Below are 22,132 nucleotides of genomic sequence, written 5' to 3'. Positions count from 1 at the left end.
GAGTAGTATGAGTTCTTTGTACAGTTTGGAAATTACCCGCTTATCCCATACATCCTTGACAAAAATGTTTTCCTAGACCATGAGGTTCCTTTGTATTTTAAGGCTGTTTCCTTTTGCTGTGCAGAAGCTTTTTAGTTTCATGTAGTCTCATATGTTTATTTTTTCTTTTGTTTCTCTTGCCGTAGATTTATCAGTGAAAATTCTACTACGTGAGATGTCTGTGACTTTAATGTCTATGTTTTCATCCAGGATTTTTATGGTTTCATGCCTTACATTTAAGTCTTTTATGCATTTTGAGTTTATTTTTGTGTATGGTGAAATTTGGTGGGCTAATTTTGTTTTTTGGCATGTAGTTGTCCAATTTTCCCAGCACCATTTATTTAAAAGGCTGTCTTTTCTCCACTGTATGCTCTTGCCTCCTTTGTCAACTATTAACTGACCATAATAGATTGGGTCTACTTCTGGGGTCTCTGTTCTGTTCCATTGATCTGTATGTCTGGTGTTGACCAATACCAGGCTCTTTTGGTTGCAATGGCTTTGTAATACAGTTTTATATCTGGTAAAGTGATGATTCCCACTCTGTTCTTTTCTCTCAAAATGGCTGCAGATATTCGGTGTCTTTTTTGGTGCTCTATAAATTTTTTAAATGTTTGTTCTAGATCTTTGAAATATGCTGTTGGTATTTTAATAAGAATTGCATTGAATCTATAAATTGCTTTGGGTAGTATGGACATTTTAATTATATTAATTCTTCCAATCCATGGGTATGGTACATTCTCCCACTTGTTTATATCTTCCTCTATTTCTATTTTCAGTGTCCTGTAGTTTTCCAAGTACCCGTCTTTTACATCTTTGGTTAAGTTTATTCCTAGGTATCTTATTTTTTTAGTTGCAGTGGTAAATGTTATTGTTTTTCAGTTTCTCTTTCTGAGAGTTCATTGTTGGTGTATAAGAATGCCACCGATTTCTGGATGTCTATTATGTATCCAGCTACTTTGCCAAAGTCATTTATTAAATCTAGTAGTACTTTGATGTAGTTTTTAGGGTTTTCTAAGTACAGTATCATGTAATCTGCAAAAACTGACAGTTTTACTTCCTCCTTTCCAATTTTGATACTTTTTATGCTTTGGCCCTGCCTGATGGCTGTGGCAAGGACTTCCAGTACTATGTTGAATAAGAGTGGTGAAAGTGAACATCCTTGTCTTGTTCCTGTTTTTAATGAAATGGTTTTACTTTTTGCCCATTGAGTATGGTGTTGGCTGTAGGTTTTTCATATATAGCCTTTATTATGTTGAGGTATGGTCCTTCTAGTCCCACTTTGCTTAGAGCTTTTATCAGAAATAGGTGCTGCAGTTTACAATAGCTAAGATCTGGAAACAGCTCAAGCGCCCATCAGTAGATGAGTGGATAAAAAACTGGGACATATACACCATGGAATACTACACAGCTGTAAAGAAGACTCTCGTACCCTTTGGGACAGTATGGATGGACCTGGAGAAAATTATGCTAAGTGAAATAAGCCAGGCAGAGAAAGACAAACATCGCATGATCTCGCTTATATGTGGAGTCTAAAGAACTGAATAAACTGATGAACAGAATAGATTCAATGGAACCATAGATCAGACTGACCAATGTCAGAGGGATGAAGGAGGGAGGGTGGGTGGAGGGTGAGAGAGTAACCAAAGAATTTATATGCATATATGCACAACTCAAGGACATGGACAATGGTGGGGAGAGTGACTGGGGAGGGGGATGGGAGGGGGTGGGATGGGTCTTTGGGGAGAAAAAAGGACATTTGTAATATTTTAAACAAAAATAAAATTTAAAAATTATAAAAAAAAGAAATAAGTGCTGGATTATGTCAAATGTTTTTTATGCATCTATTAATATGATCATAAGATTTTTGTCCTTCATTTTGTTTATGTGATCTATCACATTTATTGATTTTGGGGATGTTGTACCACCTTGCGTCTCCAGAATAAATCCCACTTGGTCGTGGTGTATGATCTTTTTAATGTATTTCTCGATCTAGTCTGCTAGTATTTTGTTGTAGATTTTAGCACCTATGTTCATCAGGGATGTTGGCCTGGAATTTTCTTTCTTTGTAGTGTATTTATCTGGTTCTTGGATTAGGATGATGCTGGCTTCGTAAAAAAATTTGTAAGTTTTCCCTTCTCTTGAATTTTCTGGAATAGTTGGAATAGAATAATTGTTAATTCTTCTTTGAATGTTTGGTAAAACTCTCCTATATATCCATCTGGTCCCAGACCTTTGTTTGCTGGAATTTTTTTATTACTGCTTCAATTTCATTAGTTGTTATCGCTTTTTCAGTTTTTCTGACTCTTCCTGATTCAGCTTTGAAAGATTTTATGCTTCTAGGAATTTGTCTCTTTCACCCATGTTGTCCATTTTGTTGGCATATAGTTGTTCATAGTATTTTCATGCAATTCCTTGTATTTCTGTTGGGTTAGTTGTTATATCACTTCATTCACTTCTGATTTTATTTATTTGGGTCCTCTCTCTTTGTTTCTTAGTGAGTCTGGCTAAAAGTGCATCAATCTTATTTATCGTTTCAAAGAATCAGCTATTGGTTTCATTGATTTTTTTATTGTTGTTTTAGTCTGTATGTCATTAATTTCTACTCTGATATTTCTCATTTCCTTCCTTGTACTTCCTCTGGGCTTTTCTTGCTGTTCTCATTCAAGTTATTTTAGTTGTTGTGTTAGATGGTTTATTAGAGCTTTTTCTTGTTTCTTGATGTATGCCTGTACTGCTATGAACTTTCCTCTCAGGACTGTGTTTGCTGTATCCCATAGATTTGGGTTGTTATCTGTTCATTTTTGTTTTTTTCCATGAAGTGTTTGATTTCTTCCTTGATCTCATTTTTAACTCATTCATGGTTTAATAGCGTGCCATTTAACCTTCGTGTGTTGGAATATTTTTGAGTTTTTTTATACTGGTTGAATTCTAGTTTCATGCCATTGTGATCTGGGAAGATGCTGGATATTATCTCAGTCTTCTTGAATTTGTAGAGACTTGCCTTGTGCCCTAACATGTGGGCTATTTTTCAGACTGTTCCATGTGCATGTGAGAAGAATGTGTATTCTGCTGCTTTGGGGTGAAATGTTCTGTAAATGTCAATTAAATCCATTTGATCAAGTGCATCATTTAAGGTCTGTGTTTTCCTGTTGTTTTTTTGGCCTGATGACCTGTCCAGTGCTTACAGTGGTGTATTAAAGTCCCCTGTTATGAGTGTGTTTCTGTCAATCTCCCCTTTAAGTCCACAAAGAAATTTTTTATATATTTAAGTGCTCCTATATTGGGTGCAGATATGTTCATAAGAGTTATTTCCTCTTGTTGGATTGACCCCTTTAGTACTAGGTAGTGACCATCTCTGTCTCTTGTTATGGCCTGTATTTTTAAGTTTATTTCATCAAAATAAGTATTGCTACTCCATCTTTTTTCCCTTTCCATTTGCGTGGAATATTTTGTTCCATCCCTTCACTTTTAGCCTGTGTGAGTCTTTTGTTCTCCGGTGGGTTTCTTGTAGACAGCATGTATTTGAGTCTTGTTTTCTTATCCATTCAGCTACTCTATGTCTTTTGATTGGATTATTTATTCCATTTACATTTAAGGTTACTATTGATATCAACTTATTTAATGCATTTTTCCCCTTTCTGTCTCTATTAATTCTTTTTTCTTAGAGCAGTCCTTTTAGCATTTCTTGCAATGCTAGTTTCATGTTACTGAACTCCTTACCTTTTTTTTTTCTTCTTTTCTGGGGAGCTCTTTGTTTCACCTTCAATTTTAAATGATATTCTGGCTGGATAAAGCAATCTTGGTTGCATGTTCTTGCTTTTCATCACTTTGAGAACTTCGTGCCACTCCTTTCTGGCCTGAAGAGTTTCTGTTGAGAGATCTGATGTCAACCTTATGGGTGTTCCCTTGTAGGTCACTGCTTGTCTCTCTCTTGCAGTCCTTAATATTCTTTCTTTGCCCTTGACATTCATCATTTTTATTATGATGTGTCTTGGTGTTAGTCCCTTTGGGTCCCTCTTGTTTGGAACCCTCTGTGCTTCCTGAACTTTTGTGGAGTTCTCCTTCATCAGCATAGGGAAATTTTCTGTCATTATTTCCTCCACTAAGTTCTCTATCCCTTGCTCTCTTTCCTCCCCCTCTGGCAATCCTATAATGTGAATGTTGTTTCTCTTCATGTATTCCCAAGCTCCCTTAGACTGTCCTCATGCTTTTTAAGTGTTTTTTTTCTTTTTCTTTTTGCTGCTTTTATTGAGTGGCTTTTTCTACCTTTTCTTCTAAATCACTTATTCTATCCTCTGCTTCACTGAGCCTGCTTTTAATTCTTTCCTCATGTTCTTGATCTCAGATATAGTATTCTTCATTTCTGCTTGGTTCTTATATGTGATATTTAGCTCTTTTTATGTTTTTGCTAAGTTTCTCTACCTTACCATCAAGTGCCTTGGTGTTCTCATTAATTTCCTTGAGCATGTTTATAACCATTGCTCTGAATTCTATTTCTGATTACATGCTTAACTCCATCTCATCAAAGTCCATTTCTTGTGATTTTTCCTTTTCCCTAGTTTGGGGGTTGTTTCTTTGTCTCACCATTTTGGTGGCTCTCAGTGTTTGTATCACTATACTACATATATTTGCTGTCCCCAGTCTTATGGGGAGGGATTTTGTAGTGTGAGTCCAGTGGAGTCCAGAGTATTAGTATCCTTATACTTATGAGCTCTTTGCTCTAGGCTTCCATCTTGTGGGTGTCCATTTTGTTGTCCTTTGGGCTCTCCTGTTGTGATTGGGTCTAGATTGATGTTGACCAGTCCTTGGGAAGAATCTCCTCTCAGGTTGGCTAACTGTGTGTCTAAGCTCCAGTAACATCATTTAAGTTGTTGTACGGGTGCTGGCAAGGCAAGACAATACACAACTAAACTTTCAGAAAACAAGAGTTATCTTACAAAATATCTTGATAATCACAATGTAAACAACACAAGTGAAAATGGATCTGGGAGAGTGAAGGGAGAACAAAAATTCTAAAGCAAAAACAAAGGTAAAGAGAATAGAGAAAGAGAAGTAAAGCCAGAGAGAGAAGTATATTGTTGTTAATAGTGATGAAAATTTTAAAAAATAATAATAAACTAAACTAAAATGTAAAAAATAAAGAAGCTACTGGGAGATAAAAGGGGTAAAGAAAAGGTTCTGAAAGAAAGGCAAACAAAAAATTAAGGGAGAAATCATGAATATGATAATAGTTGAAAATGAAAAAATAAAAATACAATAAAGAGAATAACAGAAACTAACAATCAAACAAAAAGACAAGAAGACAGAAAGGAGAAAAACAAAAGAAAGAAAAGAAAGAAAGAGAGAGAGAGAGAGAGAGAGAGAGAGAGAGAGAGAGAGAGAGAGAGAGAGAAGAAAGAAAGAAAGAAAGAAAGAAAGAAAGAAAGAAAGAAAGAAAGAAAGAAAGAAAGAAAGAAAGAAAGAAAGAAAGAAAGAAAGAAAGAAAGAAAGAAGAAAGAAAAGAAGGGGAAAAAAATTATGCCAATGGATCTCGGGAAGGGAGTGAGAGATAAAGCCAGGGCAAGGAGGGAGTCCAAGAGATATGGCTAAAACTATATAGAAAAGCAGTAAACTTCTTGGTTATAATGATAATGTCCCAGCAATTAATATCAAGAAATACCTTGATAGTATCAAGAAAATTTTGATAGTAGAAGCCAGGATATATCAAGAAAATCTTGATAGTAGAAGCAAAGATAAAACCAAAGAAAATAAACAAAACAAAACAAAAACAAGCTGAGGAAAACAAAATTCTTTTAAAAAATTAATTAAAAATGGTTAAAATTATAAAATTAAAAAGAAAAAATTTTCTTTCTCTTTTTCCTAAGGGGGAAAAATAGCCCAAAGAGAGTCAATCTGGTGAGTTTCTTCTGGGCAGCTTCTGTCATCTGAGGTTCACTATTTTATACGCTGATTTCCATCCTCCTGAGAGGTACTTGTGTATCAGCAAATGTGAGAAGCTGTCTAGGCTTCTCTCAGGTTTCCTTAGGCAGATGGTTGATCTGAGGCTCACTGTGGACCTCCTCCTCTTGTCAGCTATTTTGCAACCCTGTAGTTGCCTGATCTTACTCCAGAGTCTTCTGTAGAGTCTTTAGGGTGCAGGACGGCTAGTGTAGCTGGGGATATCACTCCCTTTATTTAGAAGTTTCGCTGTCAGTCACTCGCTGTGAGTTACTCTCTGCTCCACAGTCAACTCCTCAGTCTTTACCTTATCCTCTGATTCTAGTTCCCCATACAGTGGCCTGCTGCAGATTCAGATTGACTTCAGTCTGTTGCCTTTTCTGTTTGGGCAGTTTCAGTAGTCTAAGCTCAGTGGGTTCAATTAGAAAATATTCCAGTGATCCCTTTGCCTGCCCAGCCCCCAGAAGGGGTTTTTAGCTTTTCCTCCAGTTCACAAACAATAGTCCCTGAGAGTCTTATTCTTGTAATGTCCTCCTGTGAGCTGTTCTCCTTTCCCCCTCAGGACTGTGCCCTGTGGGGTATATCTGGGGCTTCAGTGAGCTGAACCAGCCCCTTTCCTGTTGGAGGTGGTGCTCCTAACCTGCGGGAGAGATGTGTGTTCTACCTCTCCTTTCCCATATCTGGTTGGCTGGTGGCACCAAGCATGTATTTCAAACACTCTACTATGCAGACACAAATCCCAGCTTTCACTGGTCTGTCTCCCCAATTCAAGCCAGGAACGCAGAAAGCAGTTCAGTGATCAAAAACTCTAAAACGCACAAAGCAACACACAAGCAGAGAATCCCCCCTGCACAGTCCTGCTGCCCTCGTGCCAAGGCACCCAGCAGGAGGGGACACAAAGTCAGCTCCACGCAGCTCCCCTGCACAGCTGATCTCAGTAAAGCTGGGGCGGATCCATACAAGCCACCATGATATCCCTCAGGCTGGTCAAAAATCCCAGACTCTCCCCACCAGGAGCTCAGGGAAGCAGGGCTTTTGTCCCCTTCCCTGCACCACACAGATTAAATGCTTTCTGGGGCTAAGCACAATGCCTTACAAGAAGGCAAAGTATCCCTGTATGTGGCTGCTCAGTGCAGACCTCTGTTCCCTTACTACTCGGGCGCCACACACATTGGGACTGCCTTTCTTATGGTCAGCACCCTGATCATTATACACCAGTCGCAGCCGCCATTAGAAGCTTTGTTTCACTAGGAAGGTGCCCTCCTCTCCTTGGGAGCACACTGTTCCTCTGGGTCCCTCTGCCCTCCTGCACGGGGCACTCCTTCCTTTCTCTTCTTCTCTGGGTTTGTTATCCCTGCTTTTGGATGCCAGTCCACACCCCCAAGAGGAGGGAGCTTTGCAGCCTTTAAGCCTCGGGGGCTTGGAGCCCAGCACAGACTCCAAGGAAGACTCCCCCTTTCTATGCCCCCCTACCTCTCTTACCAGACTCTATGATGTTTCTGCAGTGTTCCCTACTGGAAATATGTCCACTCAGGTATATTTTTCTGGTTTTTCCAAGCTGGTTATGTAGTATTTTAGGAATAAATCAAGTTAGTGGCTGGGAGCAGGGGCACTCTGCTTCTTCTCACACTGCCTTTATCTTCCCTCCTCTTGGATTTTTTGTGTTTTTATTTTATTTTATATAATTGCTAAAAGTATTACAAATGTCACCCTTTCCCCCCCATTGATTCCCTCACTCCGAAATCCACTACTGCCCCCCCTCCATGTCCTCTTCACACTATTGTTTGTGTCCATAGGTCATGTATATATGCATTTAAGTTATTGATTACTCTCTTCTCCCTCACTCCCCTCCACCACCTTCCCTGTGAAATTCGTCTGACTGCTCCATGGTTTTATATCTCTGTATCTATGTTGTTAATCAGTTAATTTTGTTCATTAGAATCCACATATGAGTGAGATAATGTGATACTTGTCTTTCTCTGACTGGCTTATTTCACTTAGCATAATCCTCTCCAGGTCTATCCATGTTGTCCCAAAGGATAAGAGAGCCTTCTTTTTTATTCTGTGGTGTAAATGGACGACGACTTTTTTATCCACTCATCTACTGATGGGCACTTGGGTAGATTTGAGATCTTAGCTATTGTAAATTGTGCTGCTATGAACATGTGGGGGGCATACATTTTTTCCAATTGGTGTTTTGGGTTTCTTAAGATACATTCTTAGAAGTGGGATCGCTGGGTCAAATGGCAGCTCCACTTTTAATTCTTTGAGGAAACTTCACACTGTTTTCCATAGTGACTGCAACAATCTTCATTCCCACAATGAGTAAAAGGCATTCAAATTGGCAAAAAAGGAATTAAAACTCTCATTATTTGCAGATGACATGATATTGTACCTAGAAAACACTAAAGACTCCGCCAAAAAATTACTAGATTTAATAAATGAATTCAGCAATGTTGTAGAATACAAAATTAACACCCAGAAATCCTTGGCATTTTTATACACCAATAATGAGCTCACAGAAAAGGAAACTAAAATATCAATCCCACTTACCATTGCAACAAAAAATTAAGGTACTTACGAGTAAAACTAACCAAAGAGGTAAAAGACCTGTACTTGGAAAACTACAGGATGTTGAAAAAGAGATAGAGGAAGATATAAACAACTGGAAGAATATACCCTGTTCACGGATTGGAAGAATTAACATCATAAAAATGCCCATACTACCCAAAGCAATCTATAAATTCAGTGTAATCTTTATTAAAATACCAACAGCATACTTTACAGAGCTAGAACAAACACTCCAAAAAAATTTATATGGAACCAAAAAAGACCCTGAATAGCCACGGCAGTCTTGAGAAAGAAGAACAAAGTTGAAGGGATCACAATAATCAATATCAAGTTATGCTACAAAGCCAAGGTAATCAAAACAGCCTGATACTGACACAAGAACAGGCATATATATCAATGAAACAGAACAGAAAAAACAGAAATTGAGCCAAACCTTTAAACTCGATATTTGACAAAGGAGGCAAGAGCATACAATTGGTTTGTTTTTAATGATGGTCCCTTTCCCAAGTATGTACATATGTTTTAATTTTGCTTCTATAGAGCAAAACCTAACATGGCCTCTTAAACATTATGGGAATATAAAGATATATGTGGGTTTTGAGGTTTTGGGTGATTTTTTTCTTTCAGCTTTACACTTCTATGTATAGTTTGAGTTTCTTAATCGTGAGCTTGTGTCTCCCTTCTTCTACCTAGCTTGCGTTTTCAAAGATTGTGGTATAAAGTTTATATCTCAGCTGTAGAATTGGGAAACCACTCTTCAGTGATCTTTTGTGAATCTTTCAGTTCAGATGTGTCACATTTAAGTTTCACTAACTTTATATCTGTACTTTGCTTCAAAGCAGACCAACAGAAAATATTTATATTTTATTTATCACATGATAATATAAACTTTCATTTTAAGAAATTTTTTTGTAACTCACAGAATTATGGTAGTGGTTCTATTGTGTCATTCTTTTTTAATGAAAGAAAATTCATGTGACAAAGAAAAAAATCCAACAACTAGTTCCTCAGGTATTCTTATTAGTCATAGAACATTTTATTTTCAAAAAAACTTTGAAAGAAATATTTAAAAACTTATTTTACTCTTTACTTTAGGCTTCATGGTGGTAATAGCTTTGTTTATATATTACATAGATAATAGAATATACAGGGTGAGGAAAAAGTAGGTTTACTGCTGTGAGTATCCAAAACACAAAGTTTATTTTTGTATTATTATTTATTTATTAATGTATTATTTTCCATATGAACATCTGTAAACCTGCCATTGACATACCCTGTATGCAATATTCATGATTTCATAGTAATTGAACCTAATCTGATTTTGTAATAAATGATGGCATTTTGAAAAAGCAACAGTGCAATTCATTACTCTTAATGAACCAAGAGTGTAATCTCTGACATTCTATTTTAAAAAATTAGTTTTCAAAATGTATCTGTTATTTCTCCATATTATATATAATCAAAGGAATTATATATTTATATAGAATTATTCTTTAAGTTTCTTAAAACATTAAATAGTCTTCTACATAATTAAATTACACATTGTTTTTTGAAAAGTAAAAGTTAGATAGTATTTCCCCTATTTTATATATAATAAACTAGTACAGAAACTGAGTCATACAGCAATTTAGTAGCAGAGTCAAGTAAGAAAACCAAGAACATTTAGTGCCAGTTTATTAGTCTTAATATCATAGAGGGATTTTCTCTCTGCTCATTCTTTTTATAGCTTTAAAAAATAATTTGCAAAAATGAGAAAAATATCAATAACTATATTTAGTAATCAAACTAACAGATATAATTTTGTTGATTTTCAACTGCTGGTCTCCATTTTAGAGGAAATAATTTAGTATTTGGTGAACATTGTCAAATCCTGAAAAATAACTTTTATAATCAGAGCCAAAGCCTTTTTCAGTATATATCTAACTGAAAAAGTCAATTTTACTGTTCTCATCAACTCTTACATTCAACCTTGCCAAAATATTATGACAAAATTAGATTTTTACAGGCAATTTAACAAATCTCTCTGCAGTTCTGAATTACCCAAAAGAGTGAGAAATATTTTCATCTGTTGGTTTTCAAGTGCTCTGTAACTTTGCCCTCAGCTTATCTAGTTGCATATTCTCTTTGTTTACAATTTACATCTATTGGCTAGCTAGATAACTGTGCCTCAGACCTATCTCTTAATTCCACCTCTTTTCCCCAATTTTCCATTTTTATCTAATCATAGAACTTTGGAGAAAAAGACACTTTAGTGATGAATTAGTCAAATCTCTTAATTTTTTGTTAGATATAGAAGCAAAGAGAGATTAAATGACTTGCCCAAACTTGCATAACTATTTGTTCTGTACATAAAATAACATTATTATTTAATTTAATGAGAAATATTATCATACTATATGAAATTTATTATTCAGAAATATATATTCAATATTTTCCCTTATCTATTACATATTACAGCTGCAATTTTTCTTTTTAAAAAATATTTTGAGATAATTGTATATTCACATGCAGATGTAAGAAATAATACAGAGAGATCCTCTGTATTTTTTCCCAAATTTCCCCTGTGGTATCATCTGGCATTACTGCAGTACAATCCCCTGGGTATCATCTGGCATTACTGCAGTACAAAATCACAATAAGAAACTGACATTGATAACTATCAAACTTACTGAGATTTCACCAGTTATACACTGACCCATTGGAGTATGCAGTTTTATCACATGTAGATTAGTGTGACAACCACCACAATCAAGATAAAAAAGAGTTTCTTCACAAAGATTCCCTGTGCTACTCTTTGTAACTATAGCCACCTCCCTCCCACTCCAGCCCCCTAATCCTTGCAAGCCATTAAACCATAAAATTTTATCATTCAAGAATTACATGTAAATATAATAATACAATATGTAACTTTTTCATGTTACCTTTTTAAAAACTCAGCTCAGTTCCCTTAAGATTCATTCAAATTGTGGCTTGCATAAATAATTTATTTCTTTTTATTGTTGAGTAGTATTCCATGGTATGTATGTATCATTGCTTTTCAGTCAGTCAACATTTAGAGAACATGTGGTTTGTTTCTGTATTTTATGAATTATGAATAAAATTTCTATGATAATTTACATAAAAGTTTTTGTGTGAATGTAAATTATTTATTTCTCTAGGATACATGTCCAAGAGTATAATTGCTGGGTGTATAGTATTTCAAGTTTAATTTTATAAGAAATTGTAAAATGTTTTCCAGAGAGGATATATCATTTTACATTCCAACCATCAATGTAAGAGAGAACCAGTTTCTCTGTATCCTTCCCAGCGTTTACTATAGTTACTATTTTTAAAATTTTAGCTATTCTAATGAATGTGTAGTGATTTCTCATTATGGGCATACTTTGTATTTCCCTAAAGGCTAATGATTATTTTGAGTGGTTACTACTATTTGTGAAATGTTTGTTCATATCTTTTACCGTTTTCTAATTGGATTGTTGGCTATTCTATTGCAGAGTATTCGTAATTCTTTCTATTTTGGGGATATAAGAATTTTGTGAAATTCACTGTTTGCAAACATCTTAACAGTCTTTCATACAGCAAAAGTTATTTTTAAATTTTATTTTAATGAGGTCAAACTTACCAATTGTTCCTTTCAAAGATCTTGCTTTTGGTGTCAAGTATAAGAACCCTTCAACTAGTACTAGATTCAAAAGATATTAGCTTTTTGTAAAAGTTTTATAGCTTTACATTTTATGTTTTAGCTAGTTTTTCATTTTGAGTTAATTATTGTATAAGATAAGAGGTTTAAGTCTACCATTGTTTTGGCAGTGTAATATCCAATTCCTTCAGCATCATTGGTTGAAAAGGCTATCCTTTCTTCATTGAATTGTTTTTGAACTGTCAAAAATCAGTTTAACATATTTGTGTGAGTCAAGTTCTGGGTTCTCTCTTCTGTGTCATCATCTATATGTTTATTGCTCTGTAAACACTGCACTTTCTTGATTACTGTAGTTAAGCAGTAAGCCTTAACATCCAGTGGAATGATTCTTTGTACAATATACTTTTCTTTTAAAATTATTTTAGCTATTCTAGATATTGTGTTTTTCCATATAAATTTAAGAAGAATCTTATGTTTTTCTATGAATAACTTTGCTCAAGTTTTCCTAGAAATTGCATTAAACTTATGGATCACTTTGGAGAGAATTAATATCTTTACTATGCTGAGTTTCCAAAGCCATGAACATGGTATGTCCTTCCATTTAGTTAGGTCTTCTTTAATCTCTGGTATTACCATTTTAATTTTCAGTATACAGATCCTGTACATGTTTTGGTAGATCTATAGCTAAGAATTTCACTTCCTTTAAGGCAATTGCAAATGTTAGCTCTTTTGTTGTCTCACAAGTTCCTGAGACTGTTTGTGTGTTTTTTTCCCCCTCAGTCTGTTTCTCTTTGTTGTTCACATGGGGTAAATTTTATTTTTCTGGCCTCAAATGTGCTAGTTCTATCTTCTGCCATGTCATCTCTTGATCCCATCCTAGGAGACTTACTTTATTTTACTTTTCAATTCTAAAATTTCCATTTGGTAAGTGTCTTGTCACATTCAAGTTGATTTCCCTTGTTCTTTGCATGACTTTTGATTTTTATTGTATCATTGTCATTTCTGATATTATTTTATGAGACTCCATATTCTATTTAATCTGTTTTTATCAGGCATACCCTTTGTTGATATGTAGCTGGAGGATTTGGTACATGTGCATGTTAGACTTCTTATAGAATCTTTAGAGACCACTTTTGCAAAAGTGGAGAACTGATTCACACTGCTACATTGCACATGGGTGGGATGGATATAAGATTAGCACTTTTCTCAAATCAGCAAATTTCTTCATGGTGAAAGTGGAGTACTGACTCATGCAACCTCATTGCCTCCAGTGGAGATGGAGGCTTATCTGCTACTCGGCCTGACACCAAAGTTGTAGGGAAAGTTGAATATCACGTAGTTCCATCTTGTTTCCCTCATTCAGTCTCACTGATGGTGGATGGCGATAAAAGCTCAGCTCATCACTGGGTTTCACTGACAGCAATGATGTAGGGAAACAGAGTGCTGACTAACCCTGCCTCACTTTACTCTCATTGATGCTGTGTTGATATGGGAAGCGTGGGTGAAGAAAAGTTATAGAATAGAGATCACTACCAGTACCTTATACCACCGGATGACTGTGGAGGAACAACTCACCGTTAAATTTCCCTGACACTTCTTTGGCAAAAGAATCAGAGCACCATGCTGCTTGCTTCTTATGAGGGATGAATGGAAGATCAGCTCTGTGTTCAACGCTACCTATACTACTATTCTGACAGGAAAACATTTTCTGCTTAGGGAAGGCACTGCCTGCTTCTGCCAGCAGGGACATGGAAGATCAGGTCTCTTTTGGTCCTGCCAACACTACACTGTCAGAGGAATTGGAACATTATCTGCTTCCAAGCAGCAGTGGATGTAAGATCAATTTCCTGAATTTAAGGCTGTTGACTAGCCTTATTTCCCACCACAAACCACATCCCTTATTCCTTAGCCTGGCAAATTCTGTGCTCCAGCCACAAGCTCCTGACCAGTTTTTCACATATCCTATATCCATCCATCCCTCTGTGCTTTTCCTCCAGCTGTTTTCTGCTTAGACTGAAAAGGCCTCACTATTCTACCACCTTCTGAATGTCTTCCTTTTGTTCTCTTAGACTTTCAAGTTGTCTTTTCCAATTTTCCCAGGCATAACAAATCACTACTTCCTTTCGGTCTCCAGTGCTTAATTCGTACTTCTCAGCATGTATTTATAATTTGCCTCATACAATGGAATTAACAACATTTATGCTTATTTCCACCACCCTTCCAGTTATAAATTAACACTGTATCTCCCAGGCTTATTTTAAATAATTTTTTATTTATCCAGAATTTGAGCTTCCAGAAACTTGTAACATTTGAAAGACTGCTCTGAAAATGGCTATAAGGGAAAAACCTTGCCAAAGTACCTCTTTGATTCACACTCAGGCCCTGACTAAGACGACTTGAGTATAAAATAGAGCATAAATTTAGAGGTGGGGCACTAGCTTTGTGGTTTGTACACAGACCTGGTAAGAGAAAAGAGCTTGGTTAGGAGACTACAAGAACCTACCATGAGCCAGTTCATGTGCTAAGAAATTCAATTGTTTTTATCTCATTTAATCTCACAGCTAACCTTTGAGGTACATATTATTATACATATATTGCAGGTTTATGGTGTTCTCCTAGTCATTTTCAGATTTATGGACACATATTTGCAGGGTCAGTGATCTGGATGCTTTGAAAGTATAAAACAAAGCTGCCGTGGGAGATAGATTTTTAAGTCACCAGGACTCCAATCTTCAGAGGCTTGTGTAAGATTACTTATTTCATTAGGGAGAATTTCTTTGGCTTGGAGCAAGGCAGCTGAAACCACTTATTTATTCATTTAACAAATATTCATTGAGTACCTATTCTGTGTAAGGCACTTGAGTTACAAGATAAAAAGCTTTTCTCAAATGGGTTTATAGTCTAGTGGGCAGACATACAAAGTAAACATTATATCATAGTGTGGTAAGGCCCACTGAATCCATACTGTTAGGGAATGATCTAAACATCAAAATCATAGTTTTAGAAAAGAAAGAATATTAAAAATTCTTTTATGTTTCCTCAGGCTGCTTTGTGGGGCGGTGAGAGCAAAGAGTCTATTAAAGTATACAACCAAAGAGCCTGAGTAAATTGTTTTCCCTGCCTTTGTGTGGCCTATGGGTGGTCTCTCACCTGTCAACTGTTCTAAACAAAAAGAGCTTGGCACATCTTGGTCTGGGGGATTACCTGGGGAAATTATTTGTTAAGCTTAATGACATGACATTTACACATACCTTCTGACTTTTACTATGTAGGTCATATATATGTGTAGCTATGTACACACCACCATGCCATTCTAAAAAGTTTGGAAATATCTTTTAGTGTATATAGTTTTCTTGTTTCCTTGAAATGAATTTCTTTCATTATAATATTGGAGAGTTATCTCATCTATAAAGATAAGATGGACTGGGAAATATGGGGAATTGGGGGATAAACACATATTCTGCCCAATCAGCTATCAAATAGTAGGAGGACTAAGTTTTTCTCTCCCTGTCTTGAAGGGTAGTGAAATGTGGAGATAGTCAGTATTGCTGCCTTGCAGCTCTCTTCCTTGCTTTCCTATAATTCTCTATATATTAATTGCCTTTTGTACCCATGATGATATGCTGTCTTCCCTTCTCACCAGTGAAGGGTGGAGGAATGAGAATGAGGGAGCCTAGACTTCCCTGGTTTGTATTGCCATCTTATAAAGTAGAATATATGAATTAAAGTTTTACAGACTTTCCCATTTAATTCTCCTAACAGCCCTGTGACTTGAGGTAAGGAAATTATGGGCACTTTGCTATTTCTCAGATTTCCCATGTGAGAATGTATTATATTTATAATCAGAAAAACAGCAAATATTTATGACAAAAAACCCTTTATTTTTTAACTCTAAAAAATTGGGGCCCCAATTTTTATTCAATATCCTGCTTTTTCACACACCATTCTTATCCCATATGAAGACTTCCATGTCATTAAGTATTGTTTGAAAATATGGTTTATGCTAGCTCAATAGATTCATATGTGAATGTAAACTAGTTTAATTATCTATTCTGTCATAGACCATTAATGGACCATCCATACAAAAGAACATTACAGAAACATTAAAAATCACATTTTCAGAGTATTTAACAACTTGTGAAAATGCTCATGATATAAATGGAACCCCCCCCCACAAGCTATAAAGTTATAAAATCTGCTCCCAACTTTGTGAAATATAAACATAGATTTATTAATGAAATATAAATTGTAACAACATTTTGTGTATGTCTAGATGGTAAGATTAAGGATATTGGGGCTAGTTCTGTCTTTTATTTTACTGAATTGTAGAAAAGCTCCACAATTTCAGTACATTTCTTTTACATTCAGGAAAAACAAAACAAAACAAAAAACACGATTATTAAAAAAGCATTACGGAATGATCAGATAGAAAATATAAAGGAGAGTTTGGTTCAAGATGGTGGACTGTACACAGGCTTTTCCTTCTCCAGTCTCATATCCCTTTAACTGAAAGAAAATAATTTGTATGTACAAACTCTGTGTGTGTGTATTTAATATTATTATTTTTTTTTAAATAAAGGCTTTGTAAGGAATTCCTGGAAGATAGAAAGCAGATGGTGCTGCTGTGAGGGAGGCTGGCGGACGACAGGCTGCCAAAGAAAAGGAGGAGGGGAGCGGGCCAGTCTGGCTCCGGTTTGAGGGAAGCAGTCGGGGGGCGCGTTAGGAAATGAAGGAGTGAGCGCCTGTAACTCTGTGGACTGTACCCCCATACGCGCACTGACCCGCCCAGCTGCTGCCCCTGCTGCTGCCCCTGCTGCTGCGAGCCGAGCGGAAGGGGGAATGGCGGGGGGCGGGGCCGAGGCACAGGCGGGCTCAGAGGGGTCGGGTTCCCAAAGCGGCAAAAGCCCTGGCGCCAGATCTAGGCCGAGCATTGCTGCGCTGCGAAGCTGAGGCCGCTCGGGCTCGTCAGAGACCCGCCGCCGCCAGCCATCCTTCTTATCCCTTGCCTGCCTGTCCGGTGGTCTCCTTCTCCATCGCCGTTTCACAGCCGCAGCACCATCGATAAAAGCTAAGTGGTCATTTTGGGACTCGGGGTTGGGAGTCTGGGCGGGAGCAAGGCGCCGGCGGCACAAGCTAGCGCGCCATCTCCTGCGGCAACTGCCGCTGCTGCAGACACCCCTCCTGGGCGGGAGAGAACACTATTAAGAGGCCCAGCGGTCCCAGCACCCAAGCTTAGAGTTAGAGCGTTTCTACCAAGCTTTGGTGAGATCTTTGTGCTTGGTGAAGGGAGACTCCGAGATCACGGAAAAATATCTCATATTGGATAGCACTGACTTTTCCTCAGCTTAATAGGGCAAGCGGCAGCTTTACCAAAGCTTCCTTAAACTCCTAACCATGTCGCCCCCAACTGTGCCTCCAATGGGTGTAGATGGCGTGTCCGCATACCTGATGAAGAAAAGGCACACTCACAGAAAGCAGCGGCGCAAGCCCACTTTCCTCACTCGTAGGAACATCGTGGGCTGCCGCATTCAACACGGCTGGAAAGAAGGCAATGAGCCGGTGGAGCAATGGAAAGGCACAGTGCTGGAGCAGGTTTCTGTGAAGCCCACTCTCTACATCATCAAATATGATGGCAAAGATAGTGTGTATGGACTAGAACTGCACAGAGATAAGAGAGTTTTAGCGCTAGAAATCCTTCCTGAGAGAGTGCCAACTCCTCGCATTGATTCACGTCTCGCAGATTCCCTGATTGGCAAGGCAGTGGGGCATGTGTTTGAGGGGGAGCACGGCAGGAAAGATGAATGGAAGGGCATGGTCCTGGCGCGAGCCCCCGTGATGGACACTTGGTTTTACATCACCTATGAGAAAGATCCGGTTCTTTATATGTACACGCTGCTGGATGACTACAAAGATGGTGACCTGCGTATCATTCCAGATTCCAACTACTATTTCCCTACAGCAGAACGGGAGCCTGGAGAAGTGATCGACAGCCTCGTGGGCAAGCAGGTGGAACACGCCAAAGATGATGGGTCTAAGAGAACCGGCATTTTCATCCATCAAGTGGTGGCCAAGCCGTCTGTCTACTTCATTAAGTTTGATGATGATATTCATATTTATGTCTATGGTTTGGTGAAAACTCCCTAAATTTATCGTGCTTTTGCAAAATGTGTGGAACTATTCAATGTAAAATATGTCGTGTTCTTGTAATTGTGAACTTTTGAGAACAGTTTTGGTGTCAGAGATTCAGGAATTTATTATTACTTACTACTTATTGTGCCTCTAAATCTTATACATTCACTAGTTCCACAGTTTTGCCCAAGTGTACTTTGGTATGTATGATATTGCCTTGTTCTGTAACTGAAAAATTTTAAGTGGGTGCTAATAGAAAAATTGAAAAGTCTTTATTACTATTAGAACAATGAAAAACTAAAGAAAAATTAATGGTGTAACCCCACACCATATCCTTCCCCCCTTTCCCTTACCTTCTCTCTTTCTTCTCCTCAGATAACAAGTGTTAAGAACATGATGAAGATCCTACGTTTTTTTCAATCCTTTCCCAAAAAGTTTGTTGCAGTTGTTTCTGTAAAAAATGACAAGCCGCATCATTTCTCTGTCATTGCTTTTCTCACTTGGCATTCATGAAATTCCTTCTGATCAGTAGATGCAGATATCTCTCCCTCTCCCTCCCTCTCTCTATCCTTTTTCTTCCCCTCCCCTACCTCCCCTGAATTTATTTTTGTATATAATATTAAGATACAGGTCCCTTTATACATTTTGTTCACATTGGATACCTGATCATGCCATCGCATTTATTAAGTACCTCAACCATTTCCCTCCCACTCTGGAATTTGTTTTTGCATGTGGTATAAAATTGAGATTTAAGTATACATTTTATTCAAGTTGGATACCCAATTGTGTCATCACATTTATTAAATAAATCATCTATTCTCTCTCTCTCTCTTTCTCTCTCTCTGTCTCTCTCTGTCTCTCTCTCTCTTCCTGCTTCCAACAGCTGCATACACAATATATATTTATGTACTAAAATGATATTTAACTGCTCAATACATACTGGTGCTTTTATTTCTATAGGGTAGATTCCTAGAAATGGGATTGCTAGGTAGGCTGATAATTAAATTTAAAAGGCATTGCAAAATTACTATTTAAAATGAAGGTTCTCATTTTCCAGCATCCTCTCCAGCACTCTTTAATTTTTGCAAATCTGAAAGGTGAAAATTTGTTGTATTGTCTCTTTAATTGGCAAACTCAGTGAGGTTTTTTTATTTGTTTTAGGGGGTTTGTTTGTTTTGCCTTTTGGACTTTTATCTTTTGTGATTTGCCAGTATTTACCTTATGTTCATTTATCTATTGAATCTTTGATCTTTTCCTTATAAATTTGTAATAATTCTTACTATATTTGCTATATGGTGCATATTAATAATTTGTAGCCCATATGTGTTATGATTTTTTGCATCCTATCATTAATCTTGACTTTATTAATGGCATCTTTTACTTTACAGTTTTTAAAAAAATTTTAGATAGACTACTTTCTCCTTTTTAGATTTTTTTTTGTCTTTTTCAGATAAATGTCTCAACCCCAAGTCATACAAATATACACCTGCATTTTTTTTTCTAAAAAGTTGAGGTTACAATATTTCATCCAACTGGAAATTATTTTGTAGATGGTATAAAATAGATGTCCAACTATACATTTTGTTTACATTGGATATCTGATTATGCTATCACATTTATTAAATAAATCACCCATTTTCAAGTTTTTGAGCCAAGTCACATTATTTTAACTATAGTGGCTTAATCTTAAATTTTGGACTCTGGTAAAGCAAGTTACCTTTCATTAGTGTTTTTTTTTCTTCTTCTTTTATATAACTTGTCTTAGACATTCATTCTTTCATATGAAAATTAAAAGCATTCTTTCCACATTTTTATATATATTTAGAGGAATATGTTAATAATATTAATCCTAACATTCAAGAGTTTGGATTCATCATTAAAATCTTTTGTTTTTGTAATGTTATTCATCTAGGTTCAACATATCAGATTAAATTTATTTCTAAATATTTTTACAGTTTTTGTTACATTTTGACATTCTGAATGGAGTATTTACTCCTGCTTATTTGTAACTTGTTATTTTTACCAATATAGACAAACTATGGATTTTTTTTTTTTTTACTTTCTGTTTAATCAGCTTACTAAATCTTGTAAATTACACTGGGTTTTTAAAATAGAATATTTTTTACTTTCTAGATGTACAATCATTTCACCTGCAAAGAGGTAATTTTATTTTTCTAATGTTTACATTAATTATTATTACATTTACTGGATTCTCTAAAACAGTGTTGAATAATGATCATGGTAGGCATGCTTGTCTGGTTCTTTATTTTTATGGAATTGTTTTTAGTATTCCTTATTAATATGACATTTGTTTTTGTCATTAACTATTAACATGTTTAGGGACTTTCTTCTCTTCGTGTTTTATATAACATTATTACTAAAACTGGCTCATGAATTTTATCAAATGTCTTTTCAGCATCTATTGATAAAATTTTAAGATTTCCCCCTTAAATTTGTTGACATATTGAATTAAAGTGACAGGAATTTGATGCTGAATCAAAATTCTATTTCTGGAATAAATTCTACATGCTCATGCACAGTGTAATAATCATATGATATATTGCTGGTTCTTATTTAGAATTATTGCATTTGCATTTCAAAGTGAAATTGTGTTTGTCTGCACTGTCTTAGGTTTTTAAATTAAAATTGTGCTAGCTTAGAAAATTAATTGGTGAGTTTTTAATATTTTTCTGTTGTCTGGAATAGTTTAAATAACATTAGAATTATTTGTTCTTTAAAAATTAGCTAGTCCTAAGTTGTAAAACAATCTAAGCCCAGTGACACTTTTGATGGTAGATCTTTAATCAACTTTCTTAATTCTTCAGTGGTAATTTGTTTATTCAAGCTTTCTATTAAAACAGAATGTATATTCTCTGTGAAATACAAAGTTTAAAATTTTACCTATCCTCATGCTTCTTGATTGTGTTATTCAGATATTTTATGTACTTGAGTTTTGTATATGCACATGTCCTAGATATGTTCAATTCTGAAAACATTGTAATAAAGTCATAAGCTATCACGGTGTTTTAAATTCTTGTATTTTATTTTAAAAAATTAAAACAATATGAAAAGTATAAAATATATAACAAGCATTTGTTTACCTTCATCTAAAATTAACAAATGTCAACATTTTGGCATATTTGTTTTAGATATAGATATATCTTTTTAAAGAAAGAGTTACAGCCTGGCCAGTGTTGCTCAGAGGTTGAGCATCCACCTATGTGATTCAGGAGATCATGGTTTGATTCCTGGTCAGGGCACATGCCCAGGTTAAGGGCTTGATCCCCAGCAGGGGGCCTGCAGGAGTCAGCCTATCAATGACTCTCTCATCATTAATGTTTCCATCTCTCTCTCTCCCTCTCTCTCCCTCTCTCTGAAATCAATAAAGATATTTAAAAAAAAACAAAAAAACAAAACCATAAGCATTACAAATAATAAATGCCTTTCCCAATACCATAATGTTTCCTTCCTCTACAGAGGCAGACACTATAATGAATTTGGTGCAAATTTTGTTTTATATATTTACTGTAAAAATAGCAATAATCAGTAATAGTATATATTTTTGTGGGGTTTTTCATTTCAAAATGCATAGTACACTTTAAACCATGTGGAAGTTATTTTTCTTGTAGGGATCATCTTTTTATCCAATTGGGAAATTGATTGCAGCAACAAAAACAATAATACTGACTTTAGAATACCAATTTCTTTTTTAGGTACTTTTACCACTCCTGACACTCTGGAAGACTAAGCCTTAGCCATAGCCCTGGCAATTGACTAACAAGACAAAATTGCAACTCAAATGCAGATTGTATCTTG

At 36.1% G+C, this 22,132-nt stretch overlaps 1 protein-coding gene across 1 annotated transcript; it reads left to right on the top strand.

The window, feature by feature from the left end:
- Nucleotides 1-17,129: 17,129 nt before the first annotated feature.
- On the top strand, nt 17,130-21,347 carry SPIN4 (spindlin family member 4). Its single transcript, XM_016217947.2, has one exon. It carries the CDS (start codon nt 17,582-17,584, stop codon nt 18,329-18,331), a length of 750 nt encoding a protein of 249 aa, XP_016073433.1. The 5' UTR covers nt 17,130-17,581; the 3' UTR covers nt 18,332-21,347.
- The last annotated feature ends 785 nt before the right edge of the window (nt 21,348-22,132 follow it).

Source organism: Miniopterus natalensis, chromosome X (assembly GCF_054644295.1).
Source record: "Miniopterus natalensis isolate mMinNat1 chromosome X, mMinNat1.hap1, whole genome shotgun sequence".
In the NCBI taxonomy this organism is placed as follows: domain Eukaryota; kingdom Metazoa; phylum Chordata; class Mammalia; order Chiroptera; family Miniopteridae; genus Miniopterus; species Miniopterus natalensis.
Note: the sequence above shows the minus strand (reverse complement) of the source record. Positions and strands in the feature narration are given on the sequence as shown.

Excerpts from the sequence above, each read along its gene's own strand:
- SPIN4 (XM_016217947.2), top strand. The coding sequence starts at position 17,582 with ATGTCGCCCCCAACTGTGCCTCCAATGGGTGTAGATGGCGTGTCCGCA.